Raw genomic sequence first — 15,999 nt, 5'->3', positions numbered from 1 at the left:
GATCATGCCCCCTTGGCATGGCTTCACCGGATGAAGGATAACAACGCCAGAATCACGCAATGGTACTTGGCCCTGCAGCCCTATGCCTTCAGGGTTGTCCACCGAGCAGGGAAACTGCATCAAAACGCAGATTTTTTCTCTCGGGAAGGCATGGGGTTGTAGGATTTTCGAATGGACCGGTGGTGCCATTCTAAGGGGGAGGATATGTAACAGGGGAGATCTGTGCTGACTCTTCTGGCGTGTTCATAGTGCTGCAGGGAGAGGGCAGCAGCTCGTCAATATCTGCCTGTCAGTCATGGCAGTGACACGGAGAGGGGAAAGAGTGGGTGTGCGGACTTTCCTTCTCTCTGAGTGGCTGGGAGGCGGGTCTTGGGGGAATTGCTGACCCTATAAGTTTCATTCTGCTGTTCCCTCAGGTCTGCCCACGGAGACGTAAACCGGCGTGCGGAAGCGCTGGAGAAAAATCAGCCCGGACGAAAAATCCCGGCGAGACAAACAAATAAGAAACCAAAAGAAAGAAAGATTTAGCAGTAGCGGGGGAAAAGAAAACTCTTGGGCAGCCCCCGACAAAGTGGATAGCAGGCTGAGGGAGCCGCTAGAGTAGGACGGAGACCCGGGCCGTACGAATAGCGACGGTTGGGGAGAAGCTGCCGAGTGCAGCACTTTTTATTTTGTAGTTTTGTTACTGTGTTTTGTTTTCTCTGTTTCTTTTGCCTTTTGATTAGTGTTCTTTTTGTTCTAACTTCTGTACCCTGTACCGCTCCGGTATAGTTGTGGCTCTGTCGCTACCATAGTTGGTACGGCAGGCCACAGACAACAGCGCCCTCTGCGGGCTGAACCCAAAATAAGTTTCTAATAAAACTGGTCACCTGTGCGGTGTTTTCAGCCTCATTTCTGTCTCCTGTGTCAGTGAATTACCCACCACCCTTCCACAGCATATTTAAAACAAACAAAAATAAGAAATGGTGGTTGGTTCTGAATCAAACATATTGACCCCCTCACTGAAGAAAATGTCCCCCTAAAATCTTGAGAGGGGGCCACATTGACCCTCAGTCTGTAAGTCCTGGTGCAAACACTGTATTTCTTTCCAAGCTACACTGTTGTGCTAGATCATTACAGCAAAATGTAGCCCTTTAAATACTCTTATAGGCTTACAGTATTCTCTCAATATGCAGTCGTCAGAGTTCACTCTAGGATTTGTCATGTTTATGACATGAAGCCCTGCAGAAGAGTGACTGTGGAAGAATGCTGTACAATAACCTTTGTCTCTCTTCTCTGTCTTTAGCTTCTAAAGGAGAACACGACTCCACTCCATCACTCCAGGGCAAAAACTCTTCTAGTGGCAAACCACAGTGCAAGAAACTCAGAGAGATGACACCCCAAGAACATGTGAAGACATTGGGATCTCGCTCAGTTAAAATCCCTTCTTTACAAGACAGACAACCACTTACTGTGAAGAGTACAGAGCCGACACATTCTGTATGTTTTAACAGTTCTGAAACCCAGGGCAACTTGAAGACCTCGCCTCATTCTGTTAAAGGTGGGAAGAGTTCCTGTCAATTAGACTCTCCTGAAACTCTCATGGGAAATTTCACAGGAGGGACTTCATTGCCCTGTGCTGAGTATGGGATGAGTTTCACACAGTTAGGAAATCTTCAGTCGCACCAGCGCATTCACACAGGAGAGAAACGTCATCAGTGTGCTGAATGTGGGAAGAGATTCAGCCGTTTATCAAAGCTTATAATCCACCAGCGCATTCACAAAGGAGAGAAACGTCATCAGTGTGCTGAATGTGGGAAGAGATTCAGCCGTTTATCAAAGCTTATAATCCACCAGCGCATTCACAAAGGAGAGAAACGTCATCAGTGTGCTGAATGTGGGAAGAGATTCAGCCGTTTATCAAAGCTTATAATCCACCAGCGCATTCACACAGGAGAGAAACGTCATCAGTGTGCTGAATGTGGGAAGAGATTCAGCCGTTTATCAAAGCTTATAATCCACCAGCGCATTCACACAGGAGAGAAACGTCATCAGTGTTCTCAATGTGGGAAGAGATTCAGCCGTTTATCAAAGCTTATAATCCACCAGCGCATTCACAAAGGAGAGAAACGTCATCAGTGTTCTGAATGTGGGAAGAGATTCAGCCGTTTATCAAAGCTTATAATCCACCAGCGCATTCACACAGGAGAGAAACGTCATCAGTGTTCTGAATGTGGGAAGAGATTCAGTGATTTTTCATACTTTAAAATCCACCAGCGTGTTCACACAGGAGAGAAACCTTATCACTGCTCTGATTGTGGGAAGAGATTCAGTCAGTTAGGTGGCCTTAAAAGACACCTACGTGTTCACACAGGAGAGAAACCTTATCACTGCACTGAGTGTGGGAAGAGATTCAGTCAGTTAGGTGACCTTAAAAGACACCTGCGTGTTCACACAGGAGAGAAACCTTATCACTGCACTGAGTGTGGGAAGAGATTCACACGGTTAGGAAGTCTTCAATCACACCAGCGCATTCACACAGGAGAGAAACCTTATCACTGCTCTGATTGTGGGAAGAGATTCAGTCAGTTAGGTGACCTTAAAAGACACCTGCGTGTTCACACAGGAGAGAAACCTTATCACTGCTCTGAGTGTGGGAAGAGATTCAGTCAGTTAGGTGACCTTAAAAGACACCTGCGTGTTCACACAGGCGAGAAACCTTATCACTGCACTGAGTGTGGGAAGAGTTTCACAAGGTTAGGAAGTCTTCAATCACACCAGCGCAGTCACACAGAAACCTTATCACTGCTGAATGTGGAAAACTTTCAGTCGTTTTGCAAACCTTGAAAGACACCATAACACTTGCGCATGTGTATCCCGATCCCTGCTCTTAATATGGGAAGAAGTTCAGTCAGTTGCAGGCTCTTGAAGGACACAAGAAAATGATCAGCATTTCAGACACTTGAGGACACCAAAGCAACATTGATAAATAGGGTCACCCCTAATCACAGCGACTTCAGATCACAAACTTACTCTCGCGGATGGAAGATGTGAACGACTGCATCTTGTTGGACAGTTCATCATCTTGTTGACCATTGTGATTTTGTTACGTCACATTAGTAATGCTAGTAAATAGATTGTAAATACGTCTGCAAGGTTCCACTTTTCTCCCATGTATTGCTTAGTCTCCTAGTTTCAATATTAAGATCCCCAGTTCTTTCAAGGCAGTACTAAGCTTTGGTTAATACTGATCTTCATGATTCTAACATAGTTTTTGTGTTAAAAAATGCTCAGTCTGAATTCTAAGGTTTTATTTTTATGTAAAGAAATGATGACAAATGTTTTTTGTTTTCTGGGTGCTTTTGTGTTCACCTCTGTACAGAACTGTTTGTAATGTTTTCCTCCCGGGATACTCCTGTTCAGCCCATTCAGGGACAGGGATTGAACGGCTGTTCTTTGACTCTTTAACTGTATTTCAGTCAGTTGTATTGTCCGCCTTTTTTTGATTTAGCCAAGCTAGTTTTCTATTTTGCTTTAATGGCTGTAGGCCTATTCAAAATAAAACACTTATGTTGCTAGAAAATCAAAGTTAGCTGGGAAATGATAAATGAAAGTTTTATTTTAGTCAGTTTTATTGTCCTTGTTGCTTTCACAGGACAGCATATGTTCAGCTACCAAGTCCTGTAAAGATTTCAATAAAGTCTGAGTTTGTTTGTTCATTCAGTGTCTTTGTTTTCCCCTCCGTTCCATTTTAAGAGAGCACTGCCCTCATCATGTTCACCCTCTTCATCAGTGTCAGCAGTTTCTACTGGAATGACATCATCACCGCTCCACAGACAGTCATCTTCACTCTCGTCAAGCCTGTTGGAAGCACAGCGCTTCTGAAATGCGTTTGATGACATCTGAAGGTGTTGCCTTCCAAGCCTCCATGATCCATTTAGACAAAACGGACAGCGGTGCCTGAATAACAAACAGAAAGCAAACTGAACGCCCGTGTATGCACTGCACTTGAAATATTAACTGAATTATCACAAGCTCCCCAAATATTATGGGGAGACCAAATCAGGATAATGTAGAGGTTATTATTTTAGTACAGTAATCTCCAGCTAAGAGAACACCCCTCGGGAAGCAAGTGAAGTGCTCTTATAGCAGAAGTGTTCTCTAAGACAGAGTTAGCCACCAGACACAATAGGAATCAATAAATAAACACGTGTTATTTGTCACGATGCACGTACATCAACATATGACATGAACTGAATTAGTAAACGAAAAGCAATAGGCAAGTGTATGTTAATAAACTGTAATAATAAAGTAACAGACAAACTAACGTTAATAAACTCACTGTCAAACTAAATTAACACGGCACCCTTACACACGTTAAAAAAATGCAGCAGCAATATACAAGACATGCAAGATAGGAACCAGAGAGTTACAATTAGAGGTCAGGCATCAAACTGGAGTAACGTAACTGTGGGTACCACTTCCTGCATGGCACGCAGAGCGCTGTGCAGGGGTGAAGGGGGTGGAGCTCTGTGCAGGGGTGAGGGAGGTGGAGCTCTGTGCAGGAGTGAGGGAGGTGGAGCTCTGCAGGAGTGAGGGAGGTGGAGCGCTGTGCAGGAGTGAGGGAGGTGGAGCGCTGTGCAGGAGTGAGGGAGGTGGAGCGCTGTGCAGGAGTGAGGGAGGTGGAGCGCTGTGCAGGGGTGAGGGAGGTGGAGCTCTGTGCAGGGGTGAGGGAGGTGGAGCGCTGTGCAGGAGTGAGGGAGGTGGAGCGCTGTGCAGGAGTGAGGGAGGTGGAGCGCTGTGCAGGAGTGAGGGAGGTGGAGCGCTGTGCAGGAGTGAGGGAGGTGGAGCGCTGTGCAGGGGTGAGGGAGGTGGAGCTCTGTGCAGGGGTGAGGGAGGTGGAGTGCTGTGCAGGAGTGAGGGAGGTGGAGCTCTGTGCAGGGGTGAGGGAGGTGGAGCGCTGTGCAGGAGTGAGGGAGGTGGAGCGCTGTGCAGGGGTGAGGGAGGTGGAGCGCTGTGCAGGGGTGAGGGAGGTGGAGCGCTGTGCAGGGGTGAGGGAGGTGGAGCGCTGTGCAGGGGTGAGGGAGGTGGAGCGCTGTGCAGGGGTGAGGGAGGTGGAGCGCTGTGCAGGGGTGAGGGAGGTGGAGTGCTGTGCAGGAGTGAGGGAGGTGGAGCGCTGTGCAGGGGTGAGGGAGGTGGAGCGCTGTGCAGGGGTGAGGGAGGTGGAGCGCTGTGCAGGAGTGAGGGAGGTGGAGCTCTGTGCAGGGGTGAAGGAGGTGGAGCGCTGTGCAGGGGTGAGGGAGGTGGAGCGCTGTGCAGGGGTGAGGGAGGTGGAGCTCTGTGCAGGGGTGAGGGAGGTGGAGCGCCGTGCAGGAGTGAGGGAGGTGGAGCGCCGTGCAGGAGTGAGGGAGGTGGAGCGCCGTGCAGGGGTGAGGGAGGTGCAGCGCCGTGCAGGAGTGATGGAGGTGGAGCGCTGTGCAGGGGTGAGGGAGGTGGAGCGCTGTGCAGGGGTGAGGGAGGTGGAGCGCTGTGCAGGGGTGAGGGAGGTGGAGCGCTGTGCAGGGGTGAGGGAGGTGGAGCGCTGTGCAGGGGTGAGGGAGGTGGAGCGCTGTGCAGGAGTGAGGGAGGTGGAGCGCTGTGCAGGAGTGAGGGAGGTGGAGCGCTGTGCAGGGGTGAGGGAGGTGGAGCGCTGTGCAGGGGTGAGGGAGGTGGAGCGCTGTGCAGGAGTGAGGGAGGTGGAGCGCTGTGCAGGAGTGAGGGAGGTGGAGCGCTGTGCAGGGGTGAGGGAGGTGGAGCTCTGTGCAGGGGTGAGGGAGGTGGAGCGCTGTGCAGGGGTGAGGGAGGTGGAGCTCTGTGCAGGGGTGAGGGAGGTGGAGCGCTGTGCAGGAGTGAGGGAGGTGGAGCGCTGTGCAGGAGTGAGGGAGGTGGAGCGCTGTGCAGGGGTGAGAGAGGTGGAGCTCTGTGCAGGAGTGAGGGAGGTGGAGCGCTGTGCAGGAGTGAGGGAGGTGGAGCGCTGTGCAGGGGTGAGGGAGGTGGAGCTCTGTGCAGGTTATGAACATGCACAAAGCTCACATGACTGCGGTTCACCAGAGCCTCCTTGCCGTGCTCTGGCCCCAGGCAGGAAGAGCATCAGACGTGCCTGTCTTCAACAGGGATAGAACCCAGGCATGCTGCATGAAGCAATGCAGTGTACAGGAATAATGTGCAGGTACAGACAGTGACGGGGCAGGTCAAGACCCCAACAAGACCGTCTGGGTACCGGACCGGGGATGTAAGCACTGGCAGGGGGCAGGGCGGAACCGGGACAATACCAGGTCGGTTCGGTGGCTTCACGCGGAGCACAAGGCCGCAGCGGGATGTAGCAAACAGGCTGTAGTGCACAAATACACCATCCTTTTTAATATCACATATCATTTGTGTAAAAACACAATAAATGCAAAACTCTATAGCAGGCTGAGCAGCTTTGTTATAGCTTATTGAGGTTTTGGGTCTTTAGGAGGGAAACCCTCATTTGTTAATAGTTACATTTTGTACTTGAAAGGGGACTGGGAGGGGCAGCCAACTCCCACTCAGCAACTTCAATAACACAAAGAGATTTAGACAAGATTCAAGCTTGGGCTGACACATGGCAGGTGGAAATGAATTTGAATAAATGCAAAGTCTTGCACTTCAGGTGCTAAAACATTAGAGGCAAATACAGCGTGACTAGTAACGAAATAGAGGAGGCTATGCATGAAAAGGACTTGGGGGTCGTAGTGGATGAATCTCTTAAGTCAACTAGACAGTGTGGAGAAGCTATGAAAAGAGGCACATAGACTGTTAGGTTATATAGCCAAGACAGCTGAATTCAAATTAAGAGAAGTTATATTCATTATATAATGCACTGGTACAACCACACCTAGAATAGTGTCTCCAGTTCTGGTCCCCATATCATAAAAAAGACATTGAGGCATTGGAGAGAGTACAGAGAGCAACACGATTCATTCCAGGATTGAAGAGCATGTCATATGAAGATAGACTGAAAGAGCTGAATCTGTAGAGCCTAGGAAGAAGGAGAGCCAGAGGTGACTAACAGAGGCATTTCAAATTGTCAAGGAGTTTAACAAAGTAACTGCTGAGAATGACTTTTCACAGGTCACAGAGAATAAATAAAGATGTATTCTCTTGAATTTAAGTTTGGCAGGGATAGGGTTAATTCCATCCCTGTATAATGTGGCCGTTCCCAGAGTGGATAATTGGGTGCTGATTGGGAATGGCCACATGTATAAAAAGGGAAGCGCATCCTTTGTTTGTGAGCGAGGCGTTTGGATGGAGAGTTCTGAGAAGGTGGATGCCCAGCCTGAACGAAGCAGGTAAGAGACACCATGACAGCAGTGCTTGCGGTCTGATTTGTTGAGTTTTGTTTAGCCCTTTTATTTGGGTCCTTGTACCTTGTTCCCTTGTTTTTTGTAAATGCGCTCATCCATCTCTTTAAACTGCAGCTTCATGCCTCTGAGGCTCCCTCCGGGTGTGCCCAGCCCAGCCCTGCCCTGTCCTGCCCGCCACGACGCTGCCCTTTCACGCTGCAGTCCTGCTGTTTTGATGCTGGCAGAACGTAGTGAAAGTGCAGCGTGTTTGCTAATCGCACACACGTGTAAGCTCAGCTGGTTCTGAAGTCATAGCGAGTCTGTTTTTAAGTATTGATGGTGAGATTTTATTTCACAATAATATTCGTTTCACTTTTTTTGTTGATGCCGACAGAAAATGTATTTTGAAACTGTGGTAAAAAAACGTAATTTAGCTTGAAAGAATACCTCTGAGGCACGGTATGCTTGTTATCCAGATACATGTGTAAGATGTGCAACATAAACCCTGTCACTGAAAGGCTAGCTGTCTAAAACACAGCCTGCATCCGACCCAGCGCTACAAGGGTCTTTAAGAGCACAAGGCTTCTACTGACAAGATGTTAGTGGATTAAAACCATCATTCACTTTGAACTCCGGGAATCTCAATCTCTCACTAAAATGAAATCACTTGAGCAATGTGTGAATGTGGAATTACATCATCCTTAAAAGAGTTTTTAAATGAACGTCCCGACTACAGGATCACTTTTTTCTTTTTGTTTTGTGCAAGGACTGTGCGCCCTCTTGTGGTCATTTGTTAATACTGCATCTCATGTACACTAAAATGATTGAATTAGTTACGTGTTCTTTCTAAAAGCGGCCTCGCCCTGATTCAAAGGGCCTGATCTTCTGTCTGCTGTGTTTTTTCATCATCTTCCTCCCAAAACCTGCAATACAGCTGATATACAGAAACATGAGGATGGATTGGATCACAGGAGCAGGGTGAGATTCACAGGGGCATGTATACCCATGAGGATGGATCGGATCACAGGGGCAGGGTGAGATTCACAGGGGCATGTATACCCATGAGGATGGATGGGATCACAGGGGCAGGGTGGGATTCACAGGGGCATGTATACCCATGAGGATGGATGGGATCACAGGGGCAGGGTGAGATTCACAGGGGCATGTATACCCATGAGGATGGATGGGATCACAGGGGCAGGGTGAGATTCACAGGGGCATGTATACCCATGAGGATGGATCGGATCACAGGGGCAGGGTGAGATTCACAGGGGCATGTATACCCATGAGGATGGATGGGATCACAGGGGCAGGGTGAGATTCACAGGGGCATGTATACCCATGAGGATGGATGGGATCACAGGGGCAGGGTGGGATTCACAGGGGCATGTATACCCATGAGGATGGATGGGATCACAGGGGCAGGGTGAGATTCACAGGGGCATGTATACCCATGAGGATGGATGGGATCACAGGGGCAGGGTGAGATTCACAGGGGCATGTATACCCATGAGGATGGATGGGATCACAGGGGCAGGGTGGGATTCACAGGGGCATGTATACCCATGAGGATGGATGGGATCACAGGGGCAGGGTGAGATTCACAGGGGCATGTATACCCATGAGGATGGATGGGATCACAGGGGCAGGGTGAGATTCACAGGGGCATGTATACCCATGAGGATGGATGGGATCACAGGGGCAGGGTGAGATTCACAGGGGCATGTATACCCATGAGGATGGATCGGATCACAGGGGCAGGGTGAGATTCACAGGGGCATGTATACCCATGAGGATGGATGGGATCACAGGGGCAGGGTGAGATTCACAGGGGCATGTATACCCATGAGGATGGATGGGATCACAGGGGCAGGGTGGGATTCACAGGGGCATGTATACCCATGAGGATGGATGGGATCACAGGGGCAGGGTGAGATTCACAGGGGCATGTATACCCATGAGGATGGATGGGATCACAGGGGCAGGGTGAGATTCACAGGGGCATGTATACCCATGAGGATGGATGGGATCACAGGGGCAGGGTGAGATTCACAGGGGCATGTATACCCATGAGGATGGATGGGATCACAGGGGCAGGGTGAGATTCACAGGGGCATGTATACCCATGAGGATGGATGGGATCACAGGGGCAGGGTGGGATTCACAGGGGCATGTATACCCATGAGGATGGATGGGATCACAGGGGCAGGGTGAGATTCACAGGGGCATGTATACCCATGAGGATGGATGGGATCACAGGGGCAGGGTGAGATTCACAGGGGCATGTATACCCATGAGGATGGATGGGATCACAGGGGCAGGGTGGGATTCACAGGGGCATGTATACCCATGAGGATGGATGGGATCACAGGGGCAGGGTGAGATTCACAGGGGCATGTATACCCATGAGGATGGATGGGATCACAGGGGCAGGGTGGGATTCACAGGGGCATGTATACCCATGAGGATGGATGGGATCACAGGGGCAGGGTGAGATTCACAGGGGCATGTATACCCATGAGGATGGATGGGATCACAGGGGCAGGGTGGGATTCACAGGGGCATGTATACCCATGAGGATGGATGGGATCACAGGGGCAGGGTGAGATTCACAGGGGCATGTATACCCATGAGGATGGATGGGATCACAGGGGCAGGGTGAGATTCACAGGGGCATGTATACCCATGAGGATGGATCGGATCACAGGGGCAGGGTGAGATTCACAGGGGCATGTATACCCATGAGGATGGATGGGATCACAGGGGCAGGGTGAGATTCACAGGGGCATGTATACCCATGAGGATGGATGGGATCACAGGGGCAGGGTGGGATTCACAGGGGCATGTATACCCATGAGGATGGATGGGATCACAGGGGCAGGGTGAGATTCACAGGGGCATGTATACCCATGAGGATGGATGGGATCACAGGGGCAGGGTGAGATTCACAGGGGCATGTATACCCATGAGGATGGATGGGATCACAGGGGCAGGGTGGGATTCACAGGGGCATGTATACCCATGAGGATGGATGGGATCACAGGGGCAGGGTGAGATTCACAGGGGCATGTATACCCATGAGGATGGATGGGATCACAGGGGCAGGGTGGGATTCACAGGGGCATGTATACCCATGAGGATGGATGGGATCACAGGGGCAGGGTGAGATTCACAGGGTCATGTATACCCATGAGGATGGATGGGATCACAGGGGCAGGGTGGGATTCACAGGGGCATGTATACCCATGAGGATGGATGGGATCACAGGGGCAGGGTGAGATTCACAGGGGCATGTATACCCATGAGGATGGATCGGATCACAGGGGCAGGGTGAGATTCACAGGGGCATGTATACCCATGAGGATGGATGGGATCACAGGGGCAGGGTGAGATTCACAGGGGCATGTATACCCATGAGGATGGATCGGATCACAGGGGCAGGGTGAGATTCACAGGGGCATGTATACCCATGAGGATGGATGGGATCACAGGGGCAGGGTGAGATTCACAGGGGCATGTATACCCATGAGGATGGATGGGATCACAGGGGCAGGGTGAGATTCACAGGGGCATGTATACCCATGAGGATGGATCGGATCACAGGGGCAGGGTGAGATTCACAGGGGCATGTATACCCATGAGGATGGATGGGATCACAGGGGCAGGGTGAGATTCACAGGGGCATGTATACCCATGAGGATGGATGGGATCACAGGGGCAGGGTGAGATTCACAGGGGCATGTATACCCATGAGGATGGATGGGATCACAGGGGCAGGGTGGGATTCACAGGGGCATGTATACCCATGAGGATGGATCGGATCACAGGGGCAGGGTGGGATTCACAGGGGCATGTATACCCATGAGGATGGATCGGATCACAGGGGCAGGGTGAGATTCACAGGGGCATGTATACCCATGAGGATGGATGGGATCACAGGGGCAGGGTGAGATTCACAGGGGCATGTATACCCATGAGGATGGATCGGATCACAGGGGCAGGGTGAGATTCACAGGGGCATGTATACCCATGAGGATGGATGGGATCACAGGGGCAGGGTGAGATTCACAGGGGCATGTATACCCATGAGGATGGATGGGATCACAGGGGCAGGGTGGGATTCACAGGGGCATGTATACCCATGAGGATGGATGGGATCACAGGGGCAGGGTGAGATTCACAGGGGCATGTATACCCATGAGGATGGATGGGATCACAGGGGCAGGGTGAGATTCACAGGGGCATGTATACCCATGAGGATGGATGGGATCACAGGGGCAGGGTGAGATTCACAGGGGCATGTATACCCATGAGGATGGATGGGATCACAGGGGCAGGGTGAGATTCACAGGGGCATGTATACCCATGAGGATGGATGGGATCACAGGGGCAGGGTGGGATTCACAGGGGCATGTATACCCATGAGGATGGATGGGATCACAGGGGCAGGGTGAGATTCACAGGGGCATGTATACCCATGAGGATGGATGGGATCACAGGGGCAGGGTGAGATTCACAGGGGCATGTATACCCATGAGGATGGATGGGATCACAGGGGCAGGGTGGGATTCACAGGGGCATGTATACCCATGAGGATGGATGGGATCACAGGGGCAGGGTGAGATTCACAGGGGCATGTATACCCATGAGGATGGATGGGATCACAGGGGCAGGGTGGGATTCACAGGGGCATGTATACCCATGAGGATGGATGGGATCACAGGGGCAGGGTGAGATTCACAGGGGCATGTATACCCATGAGGATGGATGGGATCACAGGGGCAGGGTGGGATTCACAGGGGCATGTATACCCATGAGGATGGATCTGATCACAGGGGCAGGGTGGGATTCACAGGGGCATGTATACCCATGAGGATGGATGGGATCACAGGGGCAGGGTGAGATTCACAGGGGCATGTATACCCGTGAAGCTGGATCAGATCACAGGGGCAGGGTGAGATTCACAGGGGCATGTATACCCATGAGGATGGATCGGACCTGTATTACACACACACACACACACAGGATAAAAACTGACAAAAGTAACCTTTGCAGAATAACATTAAGTGCTTATTTTTGTATAAGGCATTTTAGCAAAACACAAAAAACCCATTTGAGCTCATATTTTACAAAATGAAAGCATTAGAGAGATGAAGTGTTAACGGTGAAGGCTTCAGTCTCTTCTAAAGGCAGTGTGGCAGCGTGCTGCTCTCGCAGGGGAGCTGTCACTGCCAGCCTAGGAACCATCTCCAGTGCAGAGGAGCCCCCTGCCCTCTCACAAACACTCCACATGCAGACACTGAAGTGAAGGGGATTCTAAACATGTCCTTCCATCTCCAGCAAGGCTGCTTAATAAAGTTCACGTTACTATTTACAGAACTCCAGGGAACTCAATGACATCCTTTTGTAGATTGACTAACATTGTACTGAAGTGCCCACAGTATGAATGTTGCTGGTTAAGCAGCAGTGAGTCCTGTACAGTGTGAGCCACACATTGCTGTGATCACGATGAAGGGCTGCTTCAGGGTTTCCATCAAACGAGAGGGCTGTCCTTCGATAAACCAAGTGTGTGCGTGTGTGTGTGTGTGTCAGCGTGTGTGTCAGCATGTGTGTGCTTTAGTTCATGAGTCTACACTCTGACACACACGCACGCGCATGAGCACACACACACACACACACACACACACACACACACTGACACACACACACACACACTGACACACACACACTGACACACACACACAATGACACACACGCACACACACACTCTGACACACACACACACACACTGACACACATTCATACCCACCCTCACACTCACCCTGACTCCTCCACCCTCACTCTCACTCCCTCGCTCACTCCCCCACCCTAACTCTCACTCCCTCGCTCTCACTCTCAATCCCTCACCCTCGCTCTCACTCCCTCACTTTCACTCACCCTCGCTCCCTCACCCTCGCTCTCACTCCCTCGCTTTCACTCACCCTCGCTCCCTCACCCTCGCTCTCACTCCCTCACCCTCGCTCTCACTCCCTTGCCCTCGCTCTCACTCCCTCGCTCTCACTCCCTTGCCCTCGCTCTCACTCCCTCGCTCTCGCTCTCACTCCCTCACCCTCGCTCTCACTCCCTCGCCCTCACTCCCTCACCCTCGCTCTCACTCCCTCACCCTCGCTCCCTCACCCTCGATCTCACTCCCTCACCCTCGATCTCACTCCCTCACCCTCGCTCTCAGTCCCTCACAGCACGCTGCTTGCACTGGCACTTTGCTGCTGCAGCTGCTCCTCCTCCTGCTGCAGGTGCTTCAGGTAGCAGCTCCTCATTCTGAACTTGCGGCCGCAGCGCTCACACTTGTACAGGAAGCCCGTGTGTGTCTTCATGTGCTCGTTCAGGTGGTGCTTCAGTTTGAACTTCTTCTCGCAGACGGAGCAGTCGAAGGGACGCACGCTCAGGGTCAGCATGATGTGCCGGTCTCTCTTGGGCTTCACCGCGAAGCGCTTTCCACACAGGCAGCCGAATCGCTTGCCGTCGGGCTCCACGGACAGGATCTTGACCGGGGCGTGCACTGCCTGGCCCAGAGAGGCGTGAGTGACGATCTCGTTGCCGTGGATATCCATGGGTTGCTGGGTGACAGCGTTGGCAGGGTAACCCGTGGGGTCTGCGATGACTCTGGTGCCGTCGGGGAAAGAGGCAGAATCCACCACGACCGACCCAGCAGCCAGCAGAGAGACCGGGCCGGGCTCCTTGCTGTGCAGGGCAGAGAGCAGGAAACAGTCACTGCTCCTCCCACCCGCTCCCTCGGAGTACACAGTGAAACCAGCCTGGCTCACCTCATCATTACTCTTACAGGTAACACTTCCACTGATGGAATCAATGAAGTTCATTCCCTGTCCACTCCCGTTGGTCTGCACTTTCCCTTCTCTCTCACCCTCCTCCCAACTCTCCTCCTTCACATGAACCAGTCCGCTGCCAGCTCCCAGCGTTCCCAGTCGCCCCAGTCGGAGCTCCCCCATGCTCGAGAAAGCCCCCCCGCTCGAGTCGTGCACACTTGCTGCCCCTGCGGCTGTGGAAAACCAGTTTGAGGAATTTGAAAGGGCTTGTTGTCTGTGCTCGGGGCTTGGTTGGCTGTCCTGTTTGTGTACAAGCTTGTATGAATAGCTGGCTGCTGCCTCCCTCTCCAGCGGCCCCCTCTTCCTCTCTCTCCCCCTCTCCCTGTCGACCTCAATCATCACCATCCTCCCGTTCTCATCAATAGAGCCACTGCAAATCTCTCCTTCGCCATCTCTCCTCCTTTCTGCATTCAGCACCCCTCCCTCCTCCTCCTCCTCCTCCTCCTCCTCTGATTGGACATGCACCTTGATGACATCATCGTCCTCAGTCTCTGCCCCCTCCATGTCCTCATCCACCTGAAACAGAAAACAAGGAAATTCAAGCCTACATTCCACTGGGATATACAACCACCATATATGTAGCAGGACCGTGCCACGGGTAGCAGGACTGTGCCACGGGTAGCAGGACTGTGCCACGGGTAGCAGGACCGTGCCACGGGTAGCAGGACCGTGCCAAGGGTAGCAGGACCGTGCCACGGGTAGCAGGACTGTGCCACGGGTAGCAGGACTGTGCCACGGGTAGCAGGACCGTGCCACGGGTAGCAGGACCGTGCCACGGGTAGCAGGACTCTTTCCCCAGCCCCATGAAGCACTGTGACAGTCTGGCTCGCAGTGGTGTGGTGGATGACGTCACGGACCAGGAAGTAACTGACTCCAAACAGTGGATGGGCGGGTGAAACTGAGTGCAAAAGCACTCAGCGTATTTAATAACAAACAAACAAAAGATTTAAACAAAATACAAACAAAAGGGCACGAGGGCCAAACGAATAAATAAACAAACAAGTAAGTGCCGTGCTGGATAATCCAGCACGTATTAGCAATTGTTTTTTTAAATGTTATACCTTCTCTCCGCTCCCCGTACTCTCTACTCCAACACCCCAACATCAAGTGCAGAGAGCTGCAGGTTTATATACTCTGGCCGAGGGATTAACTAGTTGGTAATTATCTTATTATCCCCCGGCCAGAGTCTGCACGCGTTTGGTAAGGATGTATGACTGTCAGCTATTTAAGTAATCAGTAGCTGATCAGCCATGCATCCTCACGGGGTTTTTAAATAATAATAAAAGACGCGGCGCTTTTACCCGCGCCGCAAACAAAAATACAAATAATAATAAATAGGGGCGGGACACTCCGCCACACATGCCCCCCCTTGTGCGCAGCACACATGGCCCCAACGGCCACCTCCCCCCTCAGTCTTAAAGTCCCGGAAGAGGGGGAAGCAAGTTACTTCTGGGGGGTGGCCATGGTGGAATCTCTGGCACCCCCCCATTCTTCGTGGCCGGCAGCTCCCTCTTCCGGCGCTCCCGCCACACTCTATCCTGCCGCGAAAGTGCGGCTGGGGGAGCTGGTCTCCTGACCTCTCCCCCCTTCTTCATGGCCGGCAGTTCCCCTCCGTGGGGCTCCGACCACATGATCTCCAGCCGCGAAAGTGCGGCTGGGGGAGCTGGTCTCCTGACCTCCCCCCCTTTCTTCATTTCTGGCAGCTCCCTTTCATGGAGCTCCGGCCATCGTGTAGCGACCCCAGGCGAAGCAGGATCCCTGGCGACCCCAGGCAAAGCCGGACCCTCGAC

The 15,999-nt window shown here is 51.9% G+C and overlaps 2 protein-coding genes across 3 annotated transcripts in view; one reads left to right on the top strand and one right to left on the bottom strand.

The window, feature by feature from the left end:
- LOC131707019 (zinc finger protein 3-like) overlaps positions 1–3,696 on the top strand; it is a 16,638-nt gene extending 12,942 nt beyond the window's left edge. Inside the window, exon 4 of the mRNA XM_059009032.1 lies at positions 1,286–3,696. Within this exon, the coding sequence (XP_058865015.1) occupies positions 1,286–2,826 (1,541 nt within the window). The 3' untranslated portion in view covers positions 2,827–3,696. The remainder of the gene's footprint in view (positions 1–1,285) is intronic.
- Positions 3,569–15,999, bottom strand: part of LOC131707021 (hypermethylated in cancer 2 protein-like) — a 23,448-nt gene continuing 11,017 nt past the window's right edge. Inside the window, exons 4-5 of one of the 2 annotated variants that reach the window (XM_059009046.1) lie at positions 13,543–14,725; positions 3,569–3,939 (exon numbers count right to left, since the gene is read on the bottom strand). In XM_059009046.1, the coding sequence (XP_058865029.1) occupies positions 13,559–14,725 (1,167 nt within the window). In that variant the 3' untranslated portion in view covers positions 3,569–3,939; positions 13,543–13,558. Of the gene's footprint in view, positions 3,940–13,408; positions 14,726–15,999 lie in introns of those variants that run through there. The other variant, XM_059009047.1, reaches the window with a different exon arrangement.

Source organism: Acipenser ruthenus, chromosome 38 (assembly GCF_902713425.1).
Source record: "Acipenser ruthenus chromosome 38, fAciRut3.2 maternal haplotype, whole genome shotgun sequence".
NCBI lineage: Eukaryota > Metazoa > Chordata > Actinopteri > Acipenseriformes > Acipenseridae > Acipenser > Acipenser ruthenus.
This window is presented reverse-complemented; position numbering and strand designations above follow the sequence as displayed.